This window comes from Lepidochelys olivacea, assembly GCF_965140295.1.
Source record: "Lepidochelys olivacea isolate rLepOli2 genome assembly, chromosome: 8".
NCBI lineage: Eukaryota > Metazoa > Chordata > Testudines > Cheloniidae > Lepidochelys > Lepidochelys olivacea.
In genome coordinates, this window is record NC_140418.1 from 29,246,970 (window position 1) to 29,267,754 (window position 20,785).

The 20,785-nt window shown below is 43.6% G+C and overlaps 1 protein-coding gene and 1 long non-coding RNA gene across 3 annotated transcripts in view; one reads left to right on the plus strand and one right to left on the minus strand.

Annotated features, from left to right (window-relative positions):
• Positions 1–3,789, plus strand: part of TENM2 (teneurin transmembrane protein 2) — a 996,821-nt gene extending 993,032 nt beyond the window's left edge. Inside the window, exon 31 of one of the 2 annotated variants that reach the window (XM_084636387.1) lies at positions 1,941–3,789. In XM_084636387.1, coding sequence (XP_084492513.1) covers positions 1,941–2,702 — 762 coding nt within the window. In that variant the 3' untranslated portion in view covers positions 2,703–3,789. The remainder of the gene's footprint in view (positions 1–1,940) is intronic. The other variant, XM_084636388.1, reaches the window with a different exon arrangement.
• LOC311524842 overlaps positions 1–20,785 on the minus strand; it is a 32,302-nt gene that overhangs the window by 3,983 nt on the left and 7,534 nt on the right. The gene's annotated exons all lie outside the window — the stretch shown is intronic.

The following is a 20,785-nucleotide window of genomic DNA, read 5'->3' on the forward strand; positions in this document are numbered from 1 at the left end:
GTTTACTTCTTTGCCTGATTAGGAAAGGCATATGCTTACACACACACACTTGAAATTACTTACCCAAATACTGGGCCAATTTCTAGTCTCAGAAGTCAGTGGAGTTATCCACATTTATAGTAATGTAACTAGTCTTAGAATAAAATTTTAAAAGCATCTAAGTGAATTAGGAGCCCAAGTTCTGTTTTCAAAAGTAATTAATTTTTGGCCTGCCCTACACCTAAAACTTACATTGCTCAGGGAAGTGAATAATTCACCCCCCTGAGAGACTTAGTTAAACCAACCTAATCCACCTCTAGGGCAATTAAATTCTTCCATCGACAGACATAATGTCTCTCTTGAGAGGTGGGTTTACTACAGTGATAGAAGAACCCACAGCTGTGCTACTGTAGCATTCTAGTGTATCATGGAATCATAGAATATTAGTGTTGGAAGAGACCTCAGGAGGTCATCTAGTCCAACCCCCTAATCACAGCGGGACAAACACCAACTAAATCATCCCGGCCAGGGCTTTGTGAAGCTGGGCCTTAAAAACTTCTAAGGATGGAGATTCCACCACCTCCCTAGGTAACCCATTCCAGTGCTTCACCACCCTCCTAGTGAAATAGTGTTTCCTAATATCCAACCTAGACCTCCCCCACTGCAACTTGAGACCATTGCTTCTTATTCTGTCAACTGCCACCACTGAGAACAGCCTAGCTCCATCCTCTTTGGAACTCCCCTTCAGGTTGTTGAAGGCTGCTATCAAATCTGCCCCCCCCTTCTCTTCTGCAGACTAAATAACCCCCGTTCCCTCAGCCTCTCCTCGTAAGTCATGTGCCCCGACCCCCTAATCATTTTCATTGCCCTCCGCTGGACTCTCTCCCAATTTGTCCACATCCCTTCTGTAGTGGGGGGACCAAAACTGGATGCAATACTCCAGATGTGGCCTCACCAGTGCCGAATAGAGGGGAATAATCACTTCCCTCGATCTGCTGGCAATGCTCCTACTAATACAGCCCAATATGTCATTGGCCTTCTTGGCAACAAGCGCACACTGCTGACTCATATCCACATTATCCACTGTAATCCCCAGGTCCTTTTCTGCATAACTGCTGCTTAGCCAGTCGGTCCCCAGCCTGTAGCAGTGCATGGGATTCTTCCTTCCTAAGTGCAGGACTCTGCACTTATCCTTGTTGAACCTCATGAGATTTCTTTTGGCCCCATCCTCCAATTTGTCTGGGTCACTCTGGACCCTATCTCTACCCTCCAGCGTATCTACCTCTCTCCATAGTTTAGTGTCATCTATGAGTTTGCTGAGGGTGCAATTCATCCCATCCTCCAGATCATTAATAATCTGTGTAATAAAATGTGTAGATATACCCTAAGTTCTTAGGTGCCTATGTCTCACTGAAAGTCTACAAGACTTTTAAGTCACATTTTGAAAAGTGACTTAGGTTCCTAAGGCACATGGCACATTTTTACTCTTATATCTTCTAGGTCAGAATGTTCAGAAATTACACATAATCTGTTAATAAATTGGTTCCATTGGTTCTACAGACCCTCTTTAAAAGTTTTAGCTGATTGACTCCTGAATACTCTTGTGATGGGCATGCTGTAGATAACCAAGATAGATAAATCTGAATATATATACTATACAAATGGTGTATCTGAAAAGACAAATGCACAGAAAGTATTTTTATCTGACAGTCAATTCTATGGTATTTTGAAAATTGAGTCCTTTATGTTGGTTTAGGTAACTGCAATATGTATATGTATTGCTCTCTTTAGTTGGTTCACTGTACAGTGTATAGACCAGCAACAACAGTTTGAGTGGTACCTTCTATAGCTTATAGTTTTTTACAGCACCATTTCTCCTTGTTCTTTTGAATAAGGTATAAAATAGGACTTTGAGGTCAGCATTTTCAGGCTGTCTATACCTTATTTGTTTGTTTTTGCAGCTAATTACTGGAGTTCAACAGACAACAGAAAGACACAATCAAGCATTCATGGCCCTTGAGGGACAGGTCATCTCTAAAAGATTACATGCCAATATTAGAGAGAAAGCTGGGCACTGGTTTGCAACAACTACTCCCATTATTGGGAAAGGGATCATGTTTGCTGTGAAGGAAGGCCACGTAACAACTGGCATTTCCAGCATAGCCACAGAAGACAGCAGAAAAATTGCCTCTGTGCTTAACAATGCATACTACCTGGAAAAGATGCACTACAGCATTGAAGGAAAGGATACCCATTACTTTGTCAAGATTGGCTCATCTGACAGTGACCTTGTCACCCTGGCAATGACCAGTGGGCGGAAGGTATTGGACAGCGGAGTGAACGTTACAGTTTCCCAACCAACCCTCCTTATCAATGGAAGGACTCGAAGGTTTACAAATATTGAATTCCAGTATTCTACCCTGCTACTTAACATACGGTACGGACTGACCCCCGACACACTGGATGAAGAAAAGGCACGAGTGTTAGACCAAGCTCGACAGCGAGCCTTGGGATCAGCATGGGCCAAAGAGCAGCAGAAGGCACGGGATGGCAAAGAGGGCAGCCGCTTATGGACTGATGGAGAGAAGCAGCAGCTTTTGAGCACAGGAAGGGTTCAAGGTTACGAGGGATACTATGTACTTCCAGTGGAGCAGTACTCAGAGCTAGCAGACAGTAGCAGCAACATCCAGTTTTTAAGACAGAACGAAATGGGAAAGAGGTAACAAATTAACCTGCTGTCATCCTCTGCTGGATGAATCAGTAGTCACAACTGTTATCTCCTCTCCTAAGGAGATGAAGACCTAACTGGGGGCACTAGGCTGAGCTACTTTGGGATAGCGAGTGGCAAGAAAGCTCACATTTTTTGAGTTAAATGCTACTGTTCAAGTGATTAAAAACCACATCCTGAAGTGGACTAAAGCCAGACTGATAACTTTAACCATACAAATTAAAAAGTACCCCTAAAATATTACCCACTTGTTCTGGGTCTAAAGAAAAAAAAAAGAAATAAAAATAGAAAAAAGGCCTCATATTATATTACCTCACTCCATTCACACGTGAGCAAACTTTAAGAAATTCAAGAGGGCCACCTTCTCTAGACCAGCTGATGGAACAAAAATGATTCACACTGCTTGTTTGATAAATATTCAAGAGGTTTTCATTTAAAGCAAGATACAGGTGCATTTAAAACATGACTCTTGGGTGATTTGTGTGTAATAACTGGAGGAAAATGAGAATGCGAGGGAGAGACCACTGGAAATACTAAATTAAAAAATTATTTAAAAAATAACAAACCTGCACTTGCACTCAGACCCTGCATTTGTCTGGCCTGAAGTTTAATTTATTCAAAGAGGGCAGAGTGTAAAGTTAAATTTAAAATGGTGGCTATAATCACTACAAATAAATTTCATACTCTGTTTGTCTTTGAAGATTCCATTGTGAACAGTATAACACAGTTACAGGGTGTAGTTTGTTTAGATTCAGTAGTTTGTTGGTATCAGTTCCAGTAGAGCTGTGGGCATTGTGTTACACTATTGCAAATGGGCACCACTTCAGATCACCCTGTACATACATCAGCCAGAAGGCACAATCACTGTTTCAGATTTTAAAATTATTAGTGTGTTTGTTTGGTCGAGAAACTGAGACAATCACATTATGGTCACCACAAAAAATTAAAAAAAAAAAAAAAAAAAAAAAGCTAATAACTTTGGTACAAGAACTTTTTTGTAATATACATGTATGAATTGTTCATTGAGTTTTTATATTAATTTTAATTTGCTGCTAAGCAAAGAATAGAGACAGGCAAAGATAATTTATGGCAAAGTGTTTAAATTGTTTATACGTAATAAAGTCTCTAAAACTCCCGTGAATTATTTGTCTCCTATTGTGGAAATGTTTTGAGAAAGAAAATTGTGTAGCTGTGGGTCTGTCTATACAACCTATTACATGCACCTTTTAGATGCAGAAATGGTGTGCGAGCATCGTACATTATACAAATTCTGTTAATATCCCTTCCTCTGGACTCCAGGTAAGCTATACATTCACCAGCAGCTCTGTTACATGTGTTAAACTGGCAGACATTTTTAAAAGTTTTTGCCGTGGAGCAGAACAAAAATAATTTGGGAAAAACAATGAAATACAAGTTATGTTAATAAAGCAACTGAAAAAGTTAGTGGCGGGGGGTGGGGGGGAACCCTACAGGCAGGTGTACAGATATAGGCCCCAATTCTGCAACTGGATATGTAAACCGCAAACAGAGCCATTCTACTCTCAATGACTCAATTTTAGAGGCAGGGCCATAATCCCTTTATTGCATCCTACCTTTACCAAGCCTGCAGCTGTTCGAATCTATCATTGTACAGACAATCTGACCACTACTGCTCCCATTTACATTGGTGTACATTGACTTAGTGAAGGTTTTTTCTCGACTTATGCTAGGGTATCTCTGAGCAGACTTTGTTCTAGTGACATCTTATTCAAGGTTGTTGCCCCATTGGTGAGACACCTGGAATCTGAGATCAGTGCCAGCCTTTTAGAAACTTTTCATTTAGCTCTAGTGGCTACCACTTCGGGGTTCTTAATTAGGGTTGCCAACTTTCTACTCGCACAAAACCAAACATCCTTGCCCCACCCCTTCTCTGGGGCCCCACCCCCTGCTCACTCCACCCACACCCCACCCCCGTTGTTTGCTCTCTTCACCCTCACTCGCTCATTTTCACTGGGCTGGGGCTGCGGGTTGGGGTGTGGAAAGGGGTGAGTGCTTCGGCTGGGGGTGCGGGCTCTGGGGTGGGGCCAGTGATGAGGGGTTTGGGGTACAGGAGGGAGCTCCAGGCTGGGGGGTGGAGCTGAGGGGTTCGGAGTATGGGAGGGGGCTTCGGGCTGAGGCAGGGGATTGGGGTTTGGGAGCGGATACAGGCTGTGGGCTGGGGGTGAGGGTTCCACGGAGGGAACCAGAAATGAGGGGTTCAGGGTGCAGAAGGGGGCTCTGTGCTGGAGCAAGGGGGGGTGAGGGATTTGGGGTGCAGGAGGGGGTGCTGCACTTGGTCAGGGGTTGAGGTGCAGGGGGTGTGTTGGCTCTGGGATGGAGCTGGGGATGCGGGATTTGAGGTGCAGGAGGATGCTCTGGGCTGGGACCGAGGGGTTTGGAGGGCGGGAGGGGGGAATCATGGTTGGGGCAGGGGGTTGGGTTGTGTGTGTGTGCGGGGGCAGGGGTGTAGGCTCCGGGCGGTGCTTACCGGAAGCAGCGGCATGGCTCCTACGCGGAGGCACAGCCAGGTGGCTCTTCACACATCCCCGTCCGCAGGCGCTGTCCCTGAAGCGCCCACTGGCTGTGGTTCCCAGTCAATGGGAGCTGTAGAGCCAACGCCTGGGGCGGGGGCAGGGTGCAGAGCCCCCTAGCTGCCCCTACATCTAAGAGCCAGAGGGGGGACATGCCGCTGCTTCTGGGAGATGCGTGGAGCCACTGGAGGCAGGGAACCTGCCTTAGCCCTGCTGCACCACCAACCAGACTTTTAAAGGCCCAGTCAGTGATGCTGACTGAAAGTGCCAGTGTCCCTTTTTGACCAGGCGTTCTGGTCGAAAACTACACACATGGCAACCCTACTCCTAATTCAAGTCCAAACACCTGCTCTTCATTCTATAAATAGTTCCAGATGGCCTGCATGGCCAGATTGTATATGGCTGACGGAATGCTGAAATGCATCTGAGCAATTCTGAAGCGGAAGCTTTACTGAGTTTTATTGTAAATGGCAATCATTTCCCTGAACTAAGACAGTTTATTCATGTTATGTGGAAGTTTAATTTTACTTTTGTGAAAGGCTGCAGAGAAGATATTGCTATTTCCACTGATATCAATGAATATACACAATTCATTATGTCCACTTATTAGGCCGCATTTTAAGAAGTGACCCAATGATTTCAGTTGCATTTTTTAAAAAAAAGCACACACACATTTTTGTCAACTGTCTGACTGCACCACTGCCACCCCACCCCCCAGACTGGTAAACATGTTATTGTCATTCTTTGCTTGTGCAATTAGCAAATTTCTTTGAAATTCAATTTTATTTTTGAGTACGCTTCAAACGACAATAAAAAGTGATTATCAATAGCCATATAAAACAGATTCACTCTGTTGATGAGAAACAGCCAGCCATGAAAATAAAGTTAAATATTTCTGTTATATGCAATAACAGGAGGAAAGTTTAAAGTTCCTCTCTAATGTGAAAAGAAAAGGAGTACTTGTGGCACCTTAGAGACTAACCAATTTATTTGAGCATGAGCTTTCGTGAGCTACAGCTAAGTGAGCTGTAGCTCACAAAAGCTCATGCTCAAATAAATTGGTTAGTCTCTAAGGTGCCACAAGTACTCCTTTTCTTTTTGCGAATACAGACTAACACGGCTGTTACTCTGAAACCTCTCTAATGTGACTAACCCTTTGCTTCTGAAGATAATAGAAGGAAGTTTGACAGTGTCCAGTTTCCTCCTGCTTTTAGTTTATTTTTGTGATTAGTCAGGAATCATCACAGGGTGAATTTAGAGATCAGTTCTACATTTGGGACTTTGGGCCTCTTTATAACCCAAGAGGTGATGTTCTTATGAGTTGTGATGGCAGTAGAGACCCTTAAGTTAATTGCAGGCTTGAATTCACTGTATTCAGTTGTGTTGGAAGCAAAACAATGTGACAAGTTGTGTTGTACCTTCAGCACTTGGCAAGGCATACATTTATTATCATATAAACATAACTAGTGTAGAATTCCCCTTTGCTGAATGACTTAGTACATATTTACTGTCTAAATGTGGGCTATTTTGTTTATATCACACTGACTGTTTGCCTGGCATGTTGGACTTGAAGCTTCATTTTATTAGTCCTTGTAGTCAAAAGTCAGATAAACAGGTGAGTTAAGCAGTGGGTAGCAGTTGTTGGAAGTTTACTTTGCCTTCAATGTAGATGATGGTTATTTCTGGCCTGCACTAATAGGTAGGAGTTTCAGTCCATTTTGTGCTATGGGATTGTTTCTGTGGTAAGGAAGATTTGAGGAGGGTGGGGAGGTGAAGGCTCCTTGCAATTCCTCCTTTATTCCGGTACTGAGCTCCTATAGATTTAAAAAGCAGAGTCAGTGATGCTTTATGTTATCCCTCTGCATTCTGATGAAGCAAAAGTGGTCATGATTACGGACAAGGGTTAGGAGCTATTTTATATTTAACTTCTAAGTGGGGAAGAGATGACTGTATCGTGCTGTCAGGGGTAGGACTCTGGCTCTGTTCTATTTTACTTCACTAGTACAATTTGATTGTTATGAAGCATTGGCATTTCATTTAATGTGTGTTGATAAACATTTACCCAGAAGTATTTCTCATGCAATCACGTAACAAGAGGCGCTCTAATAAATGCCTCAGAGGAAGGTGACAGACTGAAGACAGCATTCTCTGAATTAATTTAAAGCTCTAGTAGACTCCCCATAATAGGAAGTACATAGGATTATTTTCATATCAAACATCAGACAGCTCTAGCTATGTACTGCAGGATATATTGCACATTTGAAGAGAACAAATTAATAGCCCCTAGGAATGTGGGATCTAGGCATCAAAACAGACTTTGGCCCACATAATTGATTAACAAGAGCTTTTATTGACACTATATGTCTGTCCTGAGTTGGTGTTACACAAAGAGTAATGAGTGCAGTGTAAGTGCTGTAATCAGCATTGATGACTTTACAAAGTTCTGGAAGTATGTTACCATGCACAATGGCTACTTGCTAGCTCTTTTCCATGTAATAACAATAGGGGAAAACTTCTAGTGTATTTTACTTTCCCATTAAAAAGTTTACTCTGAGTAAGTAGGACTTTGCAGACTTCACTCTCAGGAGTTGACTCATTCTAATTTCTGAGACAGAGACTGCATCTGCAGGGAGATTCCAAATCACCCTAAAACGTGTTACCTTCAAAAAATCTCCCATTTCTATGCTGAAATATTAAGATAGCTGCAACTGGCCCCAACTCCCTTCTGCCCAGTGCTTCTCCACCTAGTGGTTCATAAGTACGGCTGATTGGAAAATGTTACAAAAGCCATTTAAATATTAGCCAAATAAATTATGATCAGATACTATTCACCAGTTTCTCTTTAGATATTCTGGGTGGGGTTTTCAAACGCATTTGCGTAACTTAAGAAAAGCACAGATCCTGTTGATTTTCAGTAGAATTTTTCCTGAGTGTTTTGGGTATTTTGAAAATGCCACCCTTTTATAGCACCTAGTCCACTGGTACCCACTCAGCCTCCAAATAAAGTCTTTGAAGTGGACTCATGGGAACCTCAGGCTCCTCTTTCCTTCCCAGACAAGCAGATAATGCCACTCAGAATTCCCAGAGACAGACCAGAGGTTACCAATATGCCTGCATTCTTAGCTCAACTGACTCTTCTTATCCATTGACTATTCTGTTAAAGGCCACATAAGTCCATTTCAAAGCATCTCTCTCTCATCCCACCCACGCTGTTAAGCTTCTTCTCATGTTTCCTGAAGAATCACTACCATGTCTAAGGATGTGTCTTAAGACTGCTTGCCAAGACCTCTGCAAGTTATACAATTGCTTACAGAAATCTAATATCCCAAGGAACTCGAGCATACAAATAAATAGTCCTTCCCATGTCAATGACTGTTTTGTAGGGAATGTCTAAATCACGCCCTTAGATTCTTAGCCAAGAAAAAAAATTCTGTGCCCTTCACACAATAAAGAGCCCTAAACTTCCACTCCAGAGACTTACTGTCCAGCCTTGGCTCTACTTTTTTCGACAATTTACTCTCTGTCCTAGAAACCAGGGAGAGGAGGCAGTTTTCATTCCTCCTCCAACACTGCCACTAATCAAAGGGGTCTCCTACAATTTCAGCAATGGCAAAGAGATATTGAAAATGAGAAGTGGGAGAACCTCAAGGGTGTGGCACTCTGGTTTGGTTTGGTTTGGATAGGCATGCTCAGGTGATTTCCAGACTTTACAATATAGAGTCACCACTTCTCAAGCTAAATGTGAAGGGGAACTGGGTGGTTATCTACTTGGGCAGGATCAGTCAGAACGCTGGCTCCTCTGCGGCGGTCTTTATGGTTTCCCCACTTCCCTTTGCTGAGCCTCCTTGTTCTAGTCTCCCCTCCGTCCTTCTACAGTCCCTTTACTTTCCCCATTGTCTCTCACCACGATGCCATCTGATATATGTCCATCCCCTCATACCTCTTTGAGGGTTCTCCATTCATATCAGCCTCTTTTTGCTACCGCTCCCCTACTTTCTATTAGGTTAATCGCCACCCCATAAGTAACCCTAACACCAAGGCTGGAGTGGAGCAAATCCTGTTCCTACTGGGGGAAACAAATTTAAGTAATCACATTTCACTCTCCCAGGTTCCTCCATTACACTGTCCCAACTAGACAAACCTGCCTTTACATTTCCTCCACTTAAAATGCACTTGGTCATGTGCCAGACTAAGGATACCCGCTTCACAGAAGTCTTTGCTCCCAAGCTTGCTCTCTCAAAATTCAGTGCACCGCTGGGTGTCACAGGCACTCCCTTGCCAGGCACAGGCTGGCCTCACTCTTTAATAAGTATGAATATTAATTGGCTCCTGTCTGGTATATCTGCAGACAGCTATGAAATGGTTACCCATTTGAGATGCAATCCAGCAGCACACTGTGGCTCAGCTATCCCCAGTGTCCCAGACATGCTGAGACAAAGTCTGCTCGTATTGAGAGGTGCCTTACTCTGCAGCTAGCCTCATAGATATCAGTGTGACTATGCCTGAAGAACAGTACTCCTCAATGTGAGTTAGAGGATCACAATCTGACCTGTTGTTGAGACCAAACGACATGCAAACTGCAAATACACAACTGTGTGGCACATGCGTCTGCTTTGACTTTTCAAATCCAAAACTCAAAGGGTGGTGAGTCAAGGTTCTGCTGCACTGTAAACTTCAAAGCCCAAGAATATAGTTCTGTTTTGTGCGACTGGTACAGTAAGGTGGAGAGACAGTGTTTAAGAACGTTTCCTTAACTGAAAGAGTAGTAACTTAGATTTTTATATATATATATATAACCAAGGAATTCTACAGGTCTAATTTTGCATTTTAGCTTCAACAAAGGAGAAGTCAGTTTTGCTTTTCTGGTTTTCATGTATTAGCACAGTGAATAGGCTGGGCCATGGTTGTGAAAACTTAGAACGTTTGATTTCAAAAGCCACCTGCTAGCATTACTTTCTCCAAAGTTATGGAAACATTTAAACTTTGATTTTAAAATCAAAATTGTGTCAACCTCAATGTGATAGTGTCCCGTCAGCTGCCTGTGGAATTTACAGCTTTTTTTCCCCTCCTTGAAGCTGTACCACCACCCTAAAGCCACATGGTGGCAGTTTTGTCTACAAGATGTTCAGCAAGTCAGGGGCCTGTTTTTTGTTTTGTTTTGTTTTTTGATAGAATGAAAAATATGCATTTTAAACTTCTGGGTTGCAGCCTGTAATAAGACAAAGGCAGTGGATCCAAACACCCCTGATATTTGAGAGAAAAGAGTGTGGAGAAGGAAGCATTTAGAGCCATATTTCTGTTTTATTCAGGCGCCTTATTTTCTAATGGCTGAACCAATAGTAGATCAACCCCCGGATCAGAACTTCCTATCCATCAATTAGTTTGAACAGCAGGGTGAGGGGGATACATAGGGTTCGGTATGTATCTGAAGAATGTCAACAGGCTTGGCTACCTTAGGACTGTTTCTGTAGTATACCTTCATTAATATTGCGTAAGAAGAGCTCTGGTCTCTATGGCGTCCTCAGGATCCCTACTTCCTGTAAATAAATACTACTGTGACAGAGTGTGATACTGCTTCCCTGCCCAAGAGACCGAACTAGTAACCTCCTCTGAGGTCTTTCTGGGTTTGTTGGTCAAGTGGGTCTAAGTTAATAAGTAAGCATCAAACTTCCCAAAAGATCCAAGTGCATCACATCTGGCCCTGGGAAGCAAGAGGTAATTTACAATTCAGTGCTCTATGCTACTGCATGTCTTGTGCCCACCAGACTGATTCTCTTGTTAATAGTCTAGCAAATATTTCTAAAGGATATATTAAGCGTAGATCAAACATACAAGAGTGTTCAACATTAAGTTTTGTGATTTCCAAGCTAGGAAATTTGGAAGGTAAGGTCCCCACAACATTTTCCACTTCATCACCTTGTGCATCTGAGGGGCTTTCACTATCTAATCACAGCAGGCTCACTCACCTGAAGGGACACACCCTCACTCTGGCAAAGAGGAGACTAATTAGCTACTCCTGGCCTGTTCAACACCAAGGAGGCAATGTAAAAAAACCAGTACTTTTTTGTTCATTTAAAGTTAAGATTTTTCTGTACATTTTTAAAATTTACATTTTTTTGTACATTTTGTAAACTTTTGTATAACCTGCAAGGCTTGTTCTGTGGAGGGAGTTAAAAGGGAAAATCTGCCCCAGGAAGGGGTGGTGAACAGGAAGTGGGCTGTCTTGCCTTGCATCTGATGGCTGATACAGGAACCCCAAGCATCACTGCTCCCAAAGCTACAAGACCCAGCTGCAGAGTAATGTGCCCTACAAGGAGGGGCTTGAGTAGACCCCATTTACACTAAGCCCAAAGGGCTGACCCAGGAAGACTTCCTGAGTTCCAGGTCACCCTTACCTCTCTTGATTTTCCTATGGACTCTCCTCTCCCATAAAAGAAGAAAAAGGAGAGAGGACTATTCTTTTGTTTGCCCCAAAAAAACCCTTGGGTACCTTCTCTCCCTGGCTTCAAGGATAGAGAATTGTCTAAAACAATGGTAGGGCCATGACTGGGGAATAAGCCCCTGGAGTGGAAGTTTGGGCTTTTTATTGGGTGAAGGGCACAGATACTGTTTTCTCGTCTAAGATTCTCAGGGCTTGATTTAGGCATTCCCTACAAAGCCAGCGCAAGGACCTGAAGCGGGGTCTGGTGGGGACCCCTGCTGCCCACACACATACTAACCTAGTATTTATTTTAACTAGGTGGAGCTGTGCAAAGGGGTCTGGATCACTGCCCATAGCAGCACGTTAGTCTGAGACTTCTCTTGAGCCAAAACCTTTTTAACAATTTAACTTTCCCTTCTTCAAAGAAGCAATTGGGGGTGGAGGTCCCAGCTGAGTTCAACAGAAAATGTGGAATATCGGAAATTGGGACCATGTGGCTTGGATGAGTTACCCATTTAGTACAATAGCACCACTGCCAGTTGGCATTACCAGGTGCTTCAGTGGAATATGAGAGAAACACTGTAACAGGCAGCTATAGAATAATCTGCCCATAAGGAGAGTTTCTTCCTAACCCCATTCATGTGTGTCCTGAAGTAGGAGGGTTTTTCTTTTTCACAATTTAGTTATTTTAATCTTTACTCCAAAACTGGTCATGTGGCTTTTCTGTATATGTAATCCATCCTTGGTGAATCATACTGAAATCTATCTCAGTGGTACTAAGTTCCATGGGCTCAGTGTGTAAAGTAATATTTAAAACGGATTTTAAAAATTGTTCAATATCAAAGTTATTGAGGCTGTTCAAACATCATTTTGCCCTCTAAACCTCTGAGCTATAGGATCTACAGCTTTGTTGTTTTTCAAAGCATTGCCCCTCAAAAGCATGTCAGAAATGACCTCACTACATCAGAGTCCCAATTGGTGGCCTGATGTCTATGATTCTATGTCAGTGAGAAATACCGCCTGCTCCCATTCCAGTAGGATGGATGCCTATATGTGCTTAATAGGGCTGGATAGCCTTCCTTCAGAACATCTCTGACACACACACAAATAGAACATATAGGGACAAGAATAGAACTCTATACAGTTACCTTGGCCAGTAATCCATCGTTCACAGCCACAGAGGTAAAGGATGGAAGAGAACCGTTAGATAATCAAATCCCTCCCCCCTGCACTTGATCTTTGTCAAAAGCCCTAGAACAGCAACTTTAACCACCAGCCTGTCAGAGAAGAGGTGCCTCACTGCTTTGGAACAACCAGTCAGAACTCTATCCTGGCAATTTCATCTCAGAACATTTGTTATGATTAAAACTTTATTTAAAAATTCTATCAGAGCATCTCCTGAGGGCCTGGTTAACACAAGATCACTGCACTTAGCAGGGTTAGATATGTGGTTCTGAGCTTTATGTCTGGAATACCCTAAAGCAATGATTATTTCATTACTCCTACCAATAGAGATGTTCACTAGTATTTAACTGACATCCATGAATTCATCATACAACACCATTTGCAATGAGTTTCATTAGAATTTACAGAAATCCGTTACACTAACCTGGCTAGTCTAGTGAATTTATATCAGTTTATGTGTTTCATGTTGGGTCTGATATATGGTATATACAGAATAACCTACAGTCAGAGCCTACCTGAAGTCTGCTCCGTTAATATTGAGTCAAGTAATGAAAAAATATCTTTCAATCTTAAGGCTGGGGGGTAAGTGGAAGCTAGAGCTGAATTCCACTCTGGTTCTGGCAAACTTGTCAGAGTTTTGCAATGACTAACTTGCCTTGTCTCTATTTGAAAGAGTGAGGGGCCAAACCCAGAACCATTTATCCAGATCAGCCACATTATTCCCCATCCTCCTCTTCTGAATTTGAGAGACTTTCAGTTGAATGAGACCCAAATCCAAACCGCTCCTAGTCTTGGTTTTGCATAACTTACACTCCATGTACTAAGGTGTGGCACAGCCATCATGCACTTTCGGCTATCACTATTGAATAATTACAGGTAATAATGAGAGATTGGCGCATCAGAGATGTTCCTAAATTTCCCAGGGTTGTTGAATATTTATTTGTGTAGTTTTCATGTTCACACAAGACACAGAATCAGATTTTGTTCTTTGTTACATGGATGTAAATCTAGAGTAATTATATTGATTTCATGGTACTCAGATACCTAGCTAAAATCTGGCCTATTATGTATGCAATCATAAGCAGAGATTTTACCAAGATATAGTAAGGTACTATCACTGTACAAAATATTACAATAAGCTTTATCATTAGTATTTTAAAGAATCGCCTCTCAAAATTAACCACTTTATAATGACTTTTCTATAGAAGGCACATCCTCTCTCCACTCTGCTAGGTGGAGTGATACCAAACAGGGAAATGCCCAGACCATGCAAAAGAGGGTCAAGATGATAAGACCCTTAATTTTAAAGTAAGCCTGTTATATAAAGATATGAGGGAAAGTATGAGCTTTCCTGGTAGTCCCAGTGGAGGTATTACCTGCGACTATGGCCCTCTCTCTCTCTTTAATTGCAAGTGATCAGTCTTTAGACAGCCACTTCTTCTCTTGACTGTTTAATATTTGTAACTCAAATGCCTGAATAATTTTCAACAGCCTAAATAAAAATATTTGCCCGCAACCGGATTTTGCTTATATGTCATCACTTTATGGCATGATCTTAGCAGTGCTCTACTCATCTAGAGTCTTTTTCTGGAAAAACAGGGTAGACAAGACTTGAATTTCTAATGTAAAAAATGACACCCCTTTCAGACTTTTTAAATAAGTCACAAAGAATCAAGTCAGGACACATTTACCTTTTTTTCCTTTGTGCTACAGTGAGGAATTAAGCAGCCTCACATTTTCTCCCATGTTTATGGTGTTTAGCCTGAAGGGCAAGGAAACTGAGAAGAGGGGTAATATGAAATTCAGAACAATAACGGCAATTGTCCACAAAGAGATTAGAAAAGATAATGCTTTGTTAATTGTCACTAGAGGTGGACAAAGATTTTGGTCCAAAACATGCAGGTTTAGTGACACTGAAAAGTTTTGAGAAGTTGTGTAGGTTTTGCCAAATTGTTTTAGTTAAAAAAAAAAATTGAAATAATTGAAACATTGCATTTTGAACTTCTTGTAATGTTTCAATTTTTCAGTTTGAAATGACTGTTTCAAAATTTCCTTTAATTTTATTTTAATCATTCAAATATTTTAAGATGGTCCAAGTGAAATATTCCGATTTTATGAAAACAAAACATTTTGTTCAAACTGAAAAAAACTATTTTCAATTTTTTGGACTTGCCAGCAAACTGAAAAATCCATTATTCAGACTGCACTGATTGCCACACAGTCGTCATTAATAGCCCACCTAGAAACAGCATGGACTCTCCTCAGAGAGCTAGAACAAGTATCTCACTAGGAGACAAGTTCTGTTTCTGATGGAGTCAGTGAAGCCTGGGTAGGCACAAATAGTAATCTGGGCTTCATTCTCAGTAGGAGTTGGGTAGCCAGGGTGGGTTTCAAAGCTGTGTATTGGTGCACCCATGGGCGGCAGGTGAAGCTTCCCCTTGGGAAGGCTAGCCCCCTGCCCCGCCTCTTCTGGCTGAGGCTACATCTCCACTTGTTGCTCTCAGTCCTCCCATGACCCTGGCCAGGAGCAGGAGGGGGAGGCTGACAGCTCGGTCAGGAGGATGGGGGGGCTGAGAGCTCAGCCTTGGCTGGGACCTCACCGGAGCTCTCAGCCTGGAGCCCCTCCCCCATTCCACCCCTTCCGCTCGCAGCCCCACCCGTGGCTGCACCCCATTCCACCTTTTTCCCTGCAGTCCTGCCCCCATTCTGCCCCTACTTCACCTCTTTGCCCCGAGGCCCCTCCCCCCGCCCCACTGCTGCCCTAAGATAAGAAAAGCTGTGCCCCGTCACGGCCCCAGGGCCACAACAAGGAGTGAGAGCTCCTCCAGCCTTGTAGCCGGGGAGGGGGGGAGATTTTTCTGGTGGCCCCAGCTACTGTCCCTCCCCCCACCCCCCGGGTGGTGCAGGGTTTGGGGAGGCTTAGCCTCCCCCAGCCTCCATTACACTCTACCCATGGCTGCACCCAAGCAGTCAGAGAGATGCTGACGCCATAGAGCTGAAGAACTCTAAGAGGGGTCCTAAAGATCATTTTCGAAGCACCCAGGGATACCCAAAAGTTAAGACACAAAATAGGTACAACTAAGCCAGAATATACAACATTAAGTGCTCAGGGAAAAGTTCTGCACGGACTGGCTGTTTCAGCCGGCCATTCAGCACACAGGCTAAGGACACATCCTGGATACAATTATTTTACGGTGAGTTTATAGGATTAATACAGGGAAGCGTAGGCACCTGCTTCTTCCTTTGCTGGAGGGTGCTCAACCCCCGCCCCCACTCCACCCCTTCCCCAAGCCTTCCCCACTTCTTCCTGCCCCACCCCCACTCCACCCTTTTCCCCAAGCCGCCACCCCTGCCCTCTCTCTCCCCCCTCCCCAGTACCCTCAGCACACCACAGAACAGCTGATCATGGCAGGCAGGAAGTGCTGGGAGGGAGGTGGAGGAGTTGATCGGCGGGGCCGCTAGCGGAGGAGCTGGCTGCCAGTGGGTGCTAAGCACTCGCTAATTTTTGTCCGTGGGTGCTCCAGGGCTGGAGCACGCATGGAGTCGGCACCTATGCAGGGAAGGAGGAGGAGAGTCAGGACTAAGGCAATAGTTAGGAGGATGTGGAAAGCCCTAGGCCAGTGTGTGGTTGGGAGGGGAGTTACAGTGACTGCCTCCATCTTGACTCACATTGGAGACCGAACCCACAGTGCGAGTCTCTACAGCTCAAGTGGCAGGCTATGTTGAGGAGGGTTGCGACAGACTCACAACCTCTGTGGATCGGGCACAGAGGAGGATATACAACACACACTGACGCACAGGCATTGACTCCGAGGGTGCTCTGAGGCTCAAGCATGCATGGAGGAAAAAATAGGGGATGCTCAGCACCCACCAGTCACAGCTATTAGGCAGGGCTGCCAATGAGCTGTTTGGCAGCTGGCAGGAGCCCTTGGGGGAAGTGGGTGGATCGGGGTCAGGAAGAGGCAGAGCAGGGCCGGAGTGGGGGCACCCACCCAGAAAAATAAGTCAGCACCTATGCATTGATGGGTGGGTTACATACTGCAGGGAGTTTCAAAACAGCCCTGAGACAATTTGGGGAATCAGTCCATGTACAGTTTAACTTGTTTGATACTAGAGCCGGGATCAGCAACCTTTGGCATGTGGCTCATCAGGGAAATCCGCTGGCGGTCCGGGACGGTTTGCTTACCTGCAGCTTCCGCAGGTTCGGCCGATCACAGCTCCCACTGGCCGCGGTTATCCATTCCAGGCCAATGGGGACTGCGGGAAGAGGTGGCCTGTCCTGCGTCACTCCCCGCAGCCCCCATTGGCCTGGAACAGCAAACTGTGGCCAGTGGGAGCTGCGATCCGTCGAACCTGTGGACGCTGCAGGTAAACAAAGCATCCTGGCCCACCAGCAGCTTTCCTTGACAGGCCACATGCCAAAGGTTGCCGATCCCTGTACTAAAGACTCTATGTCAGACTGCAAACTTCATTTTCAATGCGGGACTTGTCTGCTTTCTCTGTTGTCTTTTTACTTCCCTATTGGATTGAAATTCCAAAGGATGGGGACACAGGGCTAACAATGGAGGGTTGTTAAACCCTCAAGGTCCTCTACTCAAATGGAAAACCTCCTTGGACAATAAGTTGGCTTCTGTCCAGCAGAACCAGCCTGCTAATTGAGCTGGTAACTAAGCAACAGATCACCTTGTGAGGGACTTTGATCACCTGACAAAAGGGACTGGAGGTTATAAAAGAAAATGTCTTTCATATTGAGAGAGAGAGAGAGAAGAACCCAAAAGCAGACAACTGGTTGCACAAGCAAGTGGAGACTCCATGATCTGGGGGAGAAACCACAAGGAAAGAAGGATCCTGGATTCCTTAAAATAATCTGACCTTAGCCTAAAGAACACTCTGGAGTGACAAGGAAGGTGAGGCAGGGAAATGTGTATTGGTGTTTTATCTAGATATATTTCTTGTAAAGGTAAAGAATAATTGTGTTAGAAGCCTTTGCACAATCTGCATCTTCTGTGCTTAACTATCATGGTCTCTCAAGAGGTAAAAAGTAAATCAGAATGCCCACAAGGTTGAAGCTCAGGGAAACGTACTTAAGAAACTGGTGTGTCTTGGGAGGCCAGAACTGTTCCTGGGGCCTACGGCAGCTGGATTGTAATGTCCCTCTTCACACTCTGCATCCAGGAAACCTACCAGGGAGGCCAAAGAAAGTGTGTGGCAGCCTATCTAGATTAAGGGAAGCTTAAAAGCACATCGTTCTAAAGTGTGAGACCTATACAGAGCAGCCTGAGGAGTGTCCAGCAGGCGGAGCTTGACCAAAGCTGTGGCAAGCACCAAAGTCAGCCTGCAGTAAAAAAGGCTTCATGAAGCAGCTCAGGGAAAGGAGGGCATTCACAATGGTGGCCAAAGTGCCCTTACCCTTTTCTGAGGAGCTGTTATCTTCTGAGGACCCTACATATGTTCAGGAGACCACCATGCACTTCTATGATTAGATGAAAAGTTGGGGGGAGGCATATGAGCCTCTGTACAAGTCAGGGTCATCATAGCATACAACATTGTTGTAGAGAACCACCACCGACACTGCTGTTCCTAGAGAACTTTGCAAACACTAGCATTTACACAGCCACAGATCCATTAACTTTCCTAAGGTTAGATAGCCACAGCACCAAATCTTGCAAAAATTCTGTGTCATGGAAGCTTCCCATATGTCCTGGCCATTGTAGATAACACTAGGAGTTGGTGTCAGAGGGAGCATGTCCTTTGCTGCTTCAGTGATGATTGTGTACATTTGAATAATCTGGGGACTTCTTTCAAAAGAGCTACATGAGAGGTTTTTTTCTCCAAAAAAGATTGCAAAAGCTTTTGGAAGATCACTGTAACTTGCTCAGCTGGGCACTCCCTAGGACCATACTTGATAAGTCTCCCCAAGAAAGTACTGGGAAGAAATATCACACACCAGTTTAAAGAGAAATAAAACCACATACTATAGTTGCCAAGATACATTTTATCTCACAGAGTCAACCATATGACCTGCCTGCTTTGATGGTTCACTGTGTTGCACAGGCTACTGCCATGGGGGTTTTAAGTTGCCAGCCTCACAAATAATAGTAGAAATTATAATTATATCTGAGATTCTTAAAGTCTCTAGCCTGAGTCACTTTTTATGCTAGAAAAAAGTTCAAAGGAAAGGCTGCAGCTCATTTAATCAGAGACAGACATGCCACAGGGAAAGCTGTAATAGCACATCACACAAGTCTGCTGATGCTCTTAAAGCCCTGGTTATTAGGGAGTGAAACCCAAAACTGGGCAAGACTGATTACACGCCAACTGGTCACACCAAGATTTCTCATTATTATATTTAAAGATAACTGATGTTTTGTCTCAGATGTGACCAGAGTTTGGGCTAGTCATTAAAGGTTAAAAGAGTTAATTTCAATGGCACAAAAAGAATGGCCAAAGCAATTCCTTTGATCCCTCTGAATCACTATAATTTTCCAGCTTGCTATCTCATATAGCAATTATATTAAGGCCCAATTCTGCAAGCATTTAAGTCACATACTACATAACTTCACTCATCTTGATAGTCTCATTGATTTCAGTGTGTCTACTGGCAAGGTAGAGAGTGACACATACATAAGGGTTTGCAGGATTGGGACCATATGTGAAAATTAGCCCCAGATTGCTCGCATCTCCAGTTTAACTAGAGCACTTTAAACAACATGACCAATCCATCAGTATCGATTACTAATAAGCAAGACAACATGGCTGAGAACACTGCTTGGGTCAGGGCAGACATGCACTTAAAGAAATAACTGACAGTAATTCTAGGAGAAAAACACAAGTGTTCAGAGCACATATGGTCAGATCACTCCTCATTTCCCTTCCCATGCACCGATAGGTGTATAAAAGTTTGTCCCTTTTGTGTTTCTAGGACTTCAAAAGGCTTATGATTATGACTACCACCCTTTTGTTACAGATATTATTTGTTACAACTAAACATACAAGTAAGTTGTGCTTCTGCAATTTGAAGATTTCTCTTATCATACATACTAAATAGATTTAAGTTGTTATAAAATCAATATGACACCACTCAAAAAAAGAGAGTCTTCTAGTACTGTAGGAAAGACTGCAAACAACAAGCAATAAGACCAAGCTGTAAGACAGTCAGTCACTGATGAGAAGAGTTAAAGGGTGATACACTAAGCTAACTTCACCCCTGCAATAACTCCATTCTGCCCCAGCAATTAAGTCAGTCCACTGAGTTTACAGCAACTTGGCCTGGAGTTTCATAATATGAATCCACCGGATACAGAGAGCCTTAAGAAACAAGTTTGTATTCACCACTTACTTCGTATGAGTATTTTTATACTGAAGAGGCTGGATTCTTATGAAGGACTAGGTGCTAGTCGTGGATTTTCTCATTGAGTAGCCTCGTGCTTCTTTGTAAATTATTTGCTAATATTTTCCATTACTCCTTCAAACAGTGGCTGCTGTTTAGGATGGTATAGCTGTGGAAAGTTGGGGCATTGGCACACCATTAGCATTGTCCTGCCACAAAGCTTCTAGGCTCAGTGGCCATTTGCCTTTGCTCAATTTTAACAATTAGACATAGGAGTCTCTGTAACACTATTGGCTGCTGCTGCCTAAAGATTTATTTTCCAATCTGTTTAAAATACAGTTTTCACTTTTACTCACTGTTTGCAGGCATGATATTTTGCAGGCCCTCTCAGTACATCCTGACTCCAAAGTGTGCAACTCAACACCAGTGAGAAATTCTCCTATGCCAGAGGTTCTCAGCCTTTTTCTTTCTGAGCCCCACCCTCCAACATGCTATAAAAACTCCATGGCCCGCCTGTGCCACAACAACTGGTTTTCTGCATATAAAAGCCAGGGCCGGTGTTAGGGGGTTCTGGCTTCCGCTTCAGCCCCAGG